Consider the following 9,763-nt stretch of genomic DNA (forward strand, 5'->3'; position numbering starts at 1 on the left):
GAGGTAGGACACAGTTACTGTAAAGTGCAGAAAGAGCTGAGGCAGGAAACCAGTCTAGTCTCAGTCTCCTACTGGAAGTGTATCCACATGTGCATCCCTCGAAAGTTTCTTAAAATTCCATGACCAAGCCACCTCCATGCTACTAATTGAGCAGAAAAGTTGGTGTCAGTCTGAGACGTGATTCATTCCTAGCATAGAGTTGAGAATAAGTAGCACTTGAGATAATAATCAAAGAATTGACGCTTAGCACCTTGAGTTAGAAGGTAGTCTAGAAATTACCTCATCCAGAGCCTCATGTTGTGAATCCTCCTGACTCCATCCTTGCCAAGGGGCGACACTGCCCCTGCATATCCTCTTCAGGGTAGCCCCATACCCTTCGCGGTCTGTTTAGAAGCTAGAGCAGCTGTAACTCCTGCTGAACTTCTAGCCACTGGTTCCGCTTCTTCCCGTGGATGTTGTTTATTATAAATTTGTTATTCTATGAAAATCTTGTCATATGCCTTCTAAGTCTTTTCCAGTTAAAGTATTTCCAGGCCCTACAAACACTCTTCTCAGGGTATAACATCAAATCCTCTCACCAGTCTGGTCCCTCTATTTGGCCAGTAACATTTTAAAGGGGACACCTGGAGCTGGAAGGTGTTCGTAAGGTTTAAAAATTGGGGCTGGGTGCAGTGGCTCTCACCTGTAATCCCAGCACTGTGGAAGGCAGGGACGGGCGGATCACAAGGTCAAGAGATCAAGACCATCCTGGCTAACATGGTGAAACCCCATCTCTACTGAAAATACAAAAAATTAGCTGGGCGTGGTGGCACACTCATGTAGTCCCAGCTATTCTGGATACTGAGGCAGGAGAATTGCTTGAATCCGGGAGGCAGAGGTTGCAGTAAGCTGAAATTGCACCACTGCACTCCAGCCCGGGTGACAGAGAGAGACTGTGTCCCAAAAAAAGGAAAAAGAAAAAAAGATTGAGCAAGTTGTGAAAATTTGGTTTTTGCATCATGATTTTATTAGTTTTTTCATGATCATTTCTTGAATATCAGAACTCACATAAATGAGCAATATTCATAATCAGATATAAGTGATTTGGGTATTGCCTGCACCTCATACCCCCATCACTCCAAATGGACAATGAGTGATGACTATAAACACCATCATTATTCCAAAACGCTCATCTGAAGATGCCTAGGTCCCTGGAGGGAGGTCCCTGGAGGGAGGTCCCTTACTGTGCCATCCGAAATGTGCGCAGGAGGTGTCCTCAAAGCAAAGGAAACTTCTATGAGGACCTTTGTTAATAAGCAGACAGTGAACATCCCCATCAGAGCCACCAACGGCAAACTTCCTCTTTACCCTCTGAAGGTTTGCTGAAAAATCAACAGAAAAAAGTCAGATTAAAAGGAGAAAAGGCACATAAATTTATTAACATGCATGGGAGTCAAGCAAAATATAAGAACTCAAAGAAGGCCGAGCGCGGTGGCTCACGCCTGTAATCCCAGCACTTTGGGAGGCCAAGGCGGGTGGATGACGAGGTCAAGATATAGAGACCATCCTGGTTAACATGGTGAAACCCTGTCTCTACTAAAGATACAAAAAAAATTAGCTGGGCATGGTGACGTGTGCCTGTAATCCCAGCTACTCAGGAGACTAAGGCAGGAGAACTGCCTGAACCCAGGAGGCAGAGGTTGCAGTGAGCCGAGATTGCGCCATTGCACTCCAGCCTGGGGAACAAGAGAGAAACTCCGTCTCAAAAAAAAAAGAACTCAAAGAAATGACGGGAAGGTTGATGCTTTTATACCATCTTGAGGTTACAGAAAGAGCTGGCTGAACAGGTTATGGGTGGGGGAGCAGAGGAGGCCTGGCTAGCAAAGGCGGTCTTGTTCAATGGTAGCAGCCCCCAGAGAGAATGATGGTAAAGGTTTTAGACCTATGAAGTCCGATCTTAGTTCATGTTTCTTAGATCCAGACAAGGAAAGGCCTTAGAAAGCTGGGCTGCACCAGTGCAGACTCCCTGTGGATGCAGGTCACCCCACTCCCAAAGACAACTTCGCAGAGCTAATGCAGTTGGCAGGATTTTTCAACAGCCTTCTCAAAGTACACCAGAGAAGTGTATTTTGGGGTGAAATACTTCAGTTTCCTTCACCATCATAACACACTGACCTGCATAAGAGTCAAGTTCAGGGAAAACTTCTCTTCTGAAAGTGATGGTCAGACTCACCCTTCCGGTCATTGTCTCCCATCACTGCCACTTTCAGCAGCAACAGGCCGGAAGCCCCCACAGCTCTGCGTAGCCCTAGTCATTGGAAGAATTGATTTAATACAGAGCCTTAGTGTCTAGCATCATGAAGGACGCTGCCTGAGCTCAAAGCTGGGATCAGGGCTGTCAGGGTCATTTTCTTTCTTTGATTTTTTTTTTTTTTTTTTAAGACAGAGTCTTACTCTGTCACCCAGGCTGGAGTGCAGTAGCATGATCTTAGCTCACTGCAACCTCCGCCTCCTGGGTTCAAGTGATTCTTCTGCCTCAGCCTCCCAAATAGCTGGGACTAAAGGTCCGCACTGCTCCACCTGGCTAATTTTTTATTTTTATTTTTTGTATTTTTAGGAGAGATGGGGTTTCACCATATTGGCCAGGCTGGTCTCAAACTCCTGACCTCATAAAGTGCCTGCCTCGGCCTCCCAAAGTGTTGGGATTATAGACGTGAGCCACCGCGCCTGGCCTCAGGGTCATTTTTAAACAGTAAGGGCAAGACTGCTGCGCTTGGGTACCAGCCCCTGAGCCTCTCCTCTCCTGTGCGTTTCTGTAGTGCCCTCTGTGCTGCACAGCTACCTAAGGAACCAAGAGCATATGAAGAAGCAGACCACGTACCAAAGCGACTATGGCAGAACCTACCTGGATTTCATAATGCTTTTAAACTCATTTACTTCCTCTCAAGTCAAAAAGTACCTTCAGAGTGTTTCCTACAAAGGTAAGATGAGGTCTTATTTCATGCGCTTACAATTCATAATACATTACTTTTGCCAAATAGAAACTGTTCCAACTTGTAGCCACTGGAGTTGAATGCCCACAAAAAGGGAAAGCATAGCCTCAAAAATAAAACATCTCAGTGTTGTGCAAACCTCAATGCACTGAAAAGATATTTTCCTTTAAGGAGACCCCAGTGACTATATCCCCACTTATTAAAAAAGAGACATGCAGCTTTTCACTCATTTCTGATCTCATTTTGCCTGCAGTCGAATTGCTCCAGGATGACTCTTCTTTTTCTTAGAGCTAATTGATTTCTCCTCTGGGTGTTCGTATAATCACACTATTTTGCTGTGTTTTGTCTAATCTTTATTTTCTGTTTGCTGGTACATTTTTGTGACCGGCTTTTTAAGGTACAAGAGAATCTCTATATATCACTCTCTCAAAGTGAGCAAATGCCATTGATGTGGCTTCACTCCACATGACAAAGATTTATCCAAGTTTGTAGCCAAATGACTGGAATTGATTTGGGAGCATCTTAGGGCCAACTGGTGAGTTTAACTGAGAGTATATAAAATGTCAACTCAGAGACTAAGAGAGCTTGAGGGAAGGAAACAGAGCTCTTCCTGCAGCTTTCGCTCAGCATCAGACATGAGGGCTCACACCCCCCCATTCCTCCTCATTTGTGAGCACATCACCTAATGCAGTTGTAAAACTTTATATAAAATACATTCATATGCCAACTAAACTAATGTATCACATACATTGCAGAGCATACAAACTGTTTTAGAAGGAAGTAAAAATCAAATAGCAATAGGGGTCTACTGTTTATTTCTGTACCCAAGTGATCGTTTTCTGTACCCCATTTTGTGCTCTAGGCTATTTGGGGGCTGCTGACTTACTGTGTGCTCTGTAATGAGCTTGAGACTTCCACCGGCCATGTGGTTTCCCTCCAAGGGCTCTCTGTCTCTTGTCTGACTCTCCTGGGTCCCCAGCCACAATCAGAAGAGCTTGCACCTCTGAAATCCTCACTGAAACCCTCTTTTTTGGGGGATCTCCTGCCTCAAGAAAAACGAAAATCTTACTGTTGGCAAGGCTGACAGGGAGTGGTGTGTGTGTGTGTGTGTGTGTGTGTGTGTGTGTGTGTGTGTGTAGAAATGAAGTATTTGCCACTGTCACACATTGAGGGCTGAGAACCTAAAGACCCTTCTAAGACCTTGAATGCTGGTTTCAGGGAGGTACAAGAAGCAGGTTAGCCTCCTACTGAGGCAGGAGTATGCATTTTCTGTTGAGAGAAAGGAACAGGGAGGGAGTATGATGCCTCCCTGCTCTCCACAGATGGCTCTGGGCCAGTCTGACACTTCAGAAGGAAGCCAAGAGGCTCCTGGGGGTCCGCTGGCTCAGACTCCCCAGAGGGCCCAGCCAAAGCTCTGCAGCAAGCTCAAGCCTGCCCACCTGTTCTCATGCTCATTTTTGTGTATAAAAGCATCCTCTGCATTTTACAAGGAGCTCTTTTTACCTTTAGGATCCACATCTGTTGGACCCTGTAGAAAGAGGATTTTTGTCTTTCCTAAGCAGATGCTCCCATCTGCCCAGGGACTTGCAATGCAGATGCAGCTGTCACTTCTCTGCCCCCACGGAAACCATGGTGGCTGTAGGCAGCTTTGTCTCTTACTGTGTGTCAGGTGCAATCTAAGTCTTAGTGGCGCCCCGTAAGGTGACCTAGGAACTCCTCAAAGTGCTCTGGCAGCCTTGGATCTACATTCTCCAAGTTACTGGGGTAAGCTGATCTTCCAGGTAAAACACTCTGTCCACCTGATAGGACTTTCCTCCCTAGACAGGTGAGGCATGACCTGTTAGCTAACAAGATAACTTAGAATAAGCTAGGGTTTTGTTTCTTCTTAGCTCTTCTGCTTTCCTGGTTCCCTCAGGGCAGCACCAGGGGCCAGTGCCTGAAGGCTCATGACCCAGACCTTTGCTCTTTGGTGCTGCCTTGGGCTGATGTGAGATCCGCTTCCCATGGGTTTGTACTCCTTTTTCCACGCTCTGCTGTAGAATGACCCACGCTTCACTGCCAGCCTGTTAGAAGCTGACAAACAAATGGAAGGCTTCCCCTGAATTCTTGTGCCCAAAACCTCTTGTCATTTTCTAGTGTCAGGGATGGCACTGATGCTTTTCAGCTGGTGAACATCGCAGCAGAGCTTTTGTGGCTGAGCACATATGCAGATGTGTTAGGCAGAATTATTATCAACTCAGCTTAAATTATTTTACTGGATTATCACTCATAGGTTGTAGGAACTGATGGAATAGGAGCCTAGAACAGGTGCATTTTAGAGAGGGAGAGAGGAAGAGAGGGAGAGATGAAGAGATGGAGAGAGAGAGAGAGAGAATGAGAGAGAGAGAGAGAGAGAAGGGACCAGGCTTGCTCTTATGGACCAAGTTGGGTGGGAGGTGGGGAGGGGGCAGAGAGTTGGTTTGTGTGGTGGGGGGTGAAACACAGTAAAGAGAAAACTCCAATACAACAGAAAATAAAGCTGTGAAAGCATAAAGGAGAGAGAGCTGAAGTCAAACCTTTTTATTTTCACTAACTCTGTGTCACCACTATTTGGTATTCAGCTTATTTATAACTTGAGGAGGTTGAACTATTTATCTTTAGTGGCTATTCTACTCTCAACATTTTTTTAATCTCTGAGTCTGCCTCAGACCACACAGAAGCTTACTCATTGGGCAACTGTTTCCTATTTGTAAAGACTGTGTCAATTGTCCACTTTTCCCCAGTTAAAAGGTAAAATGATCTGAAACCCAGTTTTCTGTGAATTTATTCAGTTATGGCTCCCGCCCTGTCTCTTCCTCCAACTGAAACTCCCACAAATGGCCATGTAAAAGGTATTTCTTCATAGCCTGTGTTTCAACGCTAAGAATCAATTTATTTACCCAATAAATGCTCAGTTGATACAAAGATAAATAAGGAATCCTTCTCAGGGAACTCATTATCGGTAAAGAAGACAGACACATAGTTAAAATGTCACCAGTTCTGTAATCAAAGCAATCTTTGGGTACTCCCAACCCTGTGGGTGGACAGGAGATGAGGAAAGGCTGCCTGGAGGAGGGGTCCTTTAAGTTTTAAAGATGAATCTGCATGACAAGGAGAGGGAGGAGCATTCCTGGCAGAAGCAACAGCATGTACACAATCATGAAGAAATGAATTTGCATTTATACCTAGTAAAGATGGTAGCATTTGACTTACTATTTGTAGCCTTATTGAACAGTTAAGTTGACATTAAATTTTACAGACTCTCATCCTTTTTTACTAATTCATGCAAACCTTGATTAACAGTGTGTGTATATCTCTGGTATGAGAAGAAAGGATTTTTTTCTTATTTTAATATAAATTCTTTGGTAATAGAGACAATGCTTCAAGTAAGAAAGACTGACAATAGCAAATATCAATGAGAGGAAGCAGTCAGAACCCCACACAGCACTGGTGGGGATATTAAAGAATGAAGAGTACAATTATTTTGTTGTTGTTGTTTTGTGTGCGTGTGTGTGTGTGTGTGTGTGTGTGTGTGTGTGTGTGTGTTTGACAGAATCTCCCTCTGTAGCCCAGGCTGGAGTTCAGTGGCACGATCTCAGCTCATTGCAACCTCTGCTTTGAGGGTTCAAGCAATTCTCATGCCTCAGCTTCCCAAGCAACTGGGATTACAGGTGTGCACCACCATGCCCAGCTAATTTTATTTTATTTTATTTTTTAGTGGACATAAGGTTTTGCCATGTTGGTCAGGCTGGTCTTGAACTCCTGGCCTCAAGTGATCTACCTGCTTTGGCCATCCAAAGTGCTGGGATTACAGGCATGCGCCACTGTGCCTGGCTATCAGAGAATCACTTTGGAAACAGGTCTGGCAGCTTCTCCTAAAGTTAAACATATACCTACTCCATAACCCAGAAATTCCACTTCTGGATATGTGCCCAAGAGAAGGAAAACCATATGTCCACAAAAGGGCATGTACAAGAATGTTTATAATCACTTTATTCTTAATAGCCTCAAACTGGATGCAACCCAAATCTCTATCAGTAGGAAAATGGATAAACAAACTGTGATATATTCACATAATGAAATACCACTCGACAATAAAAAGAAATGAGGTATTGATATATACAATAAAATGCATGAACCTCAAAAACATGCTGAATGAAAGAAGCCAGACACAAAAATACCTTCTTTATGATTTCATTTATTTGAAGATCTACAACAGGGAAAACTCATCTATGATGAAAGAAACCAGAACAGTGGCTGTCTTGGGGTAGGGAGTGTTGATTGGGAAGGAGCATGAAGGGTCTTCTGGGGTGGGAGAAATGATCTATATCATCCTGTGGTCATAGGTTACAGCAATGCATATGTCTCTTCATCAAACTGTACACAAAAGATTAGTGAATTTCACTTTATGAAAAGTATACCCAACTAAAAAAATATTGGAGAGAAGGTATGGAACAGGGTAGGGATGCTTCAGAATTAAACATGAAATCACAAAAATAAATAAATGAAGACATCATTGAAGAGAAAACAGGAACTCACACATGCACACGCACACACACGCATACACACACACACATGCACATACAGACATCCCTGATCTATGGACCTCCACTGGCATTTGGGACGTTGAGCAGGACAACATGAACACAGAATACGAGCATAACGTCACTTGTATATTCACTCCCTTTTGGATTTGACTGCACAGGTGATAACTGCTGGGAGTGAACAAGTTTTACAGCTCCACTCTGTACTATTAAAAACATGTATGATTAGGGGCTGGGCGCGGTGGCTCCTGCCTGTAACCCCAGCACTTTGGGTGGCCAAGGCAAACAGATTACTTGAGGTCAGGAGTCTGGGATTATACTAAAAGTACAATAATTAGTTAGGCATGATGGTGCATGCCTATAATCCCAGCTACTCAAGAGGCTGAGGCAGAATTGCTCGAATCTGGGAGGCAGAGGTTGCAGTGAGCTGAGATAGCACCACTGTACTCCAGCCTGGGCAACAGAGTGAGACGCCATCTAAAATATATATATATATGTATATGTATATATTATATATATAATATATATACATTATATACATGATATATGTATGTATACATATCTATTATATATATTATGCGTGTGTGTATATATAGATGTGTGTGTGTGTGTATATATGACTAGGAATAGGGAATCGTAGATGTTCAGAACCAGACAAGACTCCTTCATGTTACAGATCAGGAAATGGAGGCCAGGGAGGGGAGCTGAAGGGCCTTCTCAAGGTCAACATTTACCATTCAAGGACAGCAAAGCTTACCAATGTCGGTGGATACAAAAACAGCCCTGGCTTCTGTGAAATTTGGAACAATAATCTCTATTGTTCATCATCACTGTTTATTACTATGGACCCCGTAATAGAAGGCTAAGATGACTATTTATTGTTTTCGATGGGCCAGGCACTGTCGGGGTGCTTCACACACAGTGTCCCTAATCTATTCCAACATCTGTGCAAGGTGAGTACTGCTGCGTGTATTCAAAGATGAGGACCCAAGGAAGCGGGGAGGCTAAATCATTTGCTAACACTTGCCAACACACAACTGAAACTTAAGCCTCTTTCATTCTAAAATCTGTGTCTGTCCAGTAAATTTGCCAATCCCTTGAACATTAAGTTTACTCTTCTTATTCAATAATTATATAACTGTGCCTATTTAGGTATTAAATATAATAGCTTGTGATTATTTTGGTCTCATCAAATTTGTGTATTTAGTAATACTGTCAAATATTTTCTTCCTAGAATTTCTTAATTTAGCATTTAAATACATGGAAATTTTCATCCTGTTTTTCTTCATTCTTTTCAGATAGACAAATTCTTGATCGCTTTATTTGTGCTCACTGTGACACTAACAAAAAGGAGAAATGAAAAGGGAAAATAGTTCAAATGAAGAAAATCTGAAAATCAATGGAAGCATGAGGACCTTCCTAGTCATTTTCTCAATTATCAACAAAAAATAAGATGCAAATAGCTCCAAATATGTTGTGTTAGCCATAAGTTTGTGTATTTTGCTTTGCATTATTTTTAAATAATAAAATTATTTAAGGCTACAAATTTTCCCCTGAACATAGCTTTAGCTGTATCCAATAGGTTTTGATATAATGTTGTTTTCTTTTCCCTTTTGGATACTGAATTTGTGGTTTCAATTTTGATTTCTCCTGTGAACTAGGAATTATGTGGAAAAGAATTTTAAATTTCCCAATAATTAGAGATTTTAAAAATCATTTTATTGCTTATCTCTTCTTTGAATGAAGGAAAGTTTAAAAATCTGCTTTTGGGAAATTAAAGTTGTATTTAATGCCGTTAATCAAGTATATGATTAATTTGTGTGTTACATGAATATAAGAGGAAAATTACAGTGTATTATATTTTTGAAATCCCTTATATCTTCAATTGTATACTTGGACTGTTCAATTCTGAAAGAATATTGCAACCTCTCACAATAAATATATTTTTATCAATTTCTCTTGTATTTCTGGGGTTTTCTGCTTTCTATATGTGGTTGCTATATTTTGTATTCTGTTAGGGTTTATCACTATACAGAGCTTCTTCATTGGTTAACATTATCCATTAGATATCATCCATCTTTGGCAGTTAATGCTTTTTGGCTTTAAATTGCATTTTAATTGATATTAATGTTGCTGTTGGTGCTGATTTGGTTCTGGTTTTACCTTTGCATTTGCTCAGTATGTCCTTGTCTTCATTTCCAATCTGTCTTTGTAACATTGTTTCAGTAT

General features: G+C 42.0%; 1 protein-coding gene across 4 annotated transcripts in view; it reads left to right on the forward strand.

Moving 5' to 3' along the window:
* TEX26 (testis expressed 26) overlaps positions 1 to 9,488 on the forward strand; it is a 37,971-nt gene extending 28,483 nt beyond the window's left edge. For 3 of the 4 annotated variants that reach the window (XM_078375242.1, XM_002806885.6, XM_035302441.3), the window contains 2 exons: positions 2,799 to 2,960; positions 8,833 to 9,488. In XM_078375242.1, the coding sequence (XP_078231368.1) occupies positions 2,799 to 2,960; positions 8,833 to 8,894 (224 nt within the window). In that variant the 3' untranslated portion in view covers positions 8,895 to 9,488. Of the gene's footprint in view, positions 1 to 2,798; positions 2,961 to 8,210; positions 8,488 to 8,832 lie in introns of all 4 variants that reach the window. The other variant, XR_004743751.3, reaches the window with a different exon arrangement.
* The last annotated feature ends 275 nt before the right edge of the window (positions 9,489 to 9,763 follow it).

Source organism: Callithrix jacchus, chromosome 5 (assembly GCF_049354715.1).
Source record: "Callithrix jacchus isolate 240 chromosome 5, calJac240_pri, whole genome shotgun sequence".
Lineage (NCBI taxonomy): Eukaryota > Metazoa > Chordata > Mammalia > Primates > Cebidae > Callithrix > Callithrix jacchus.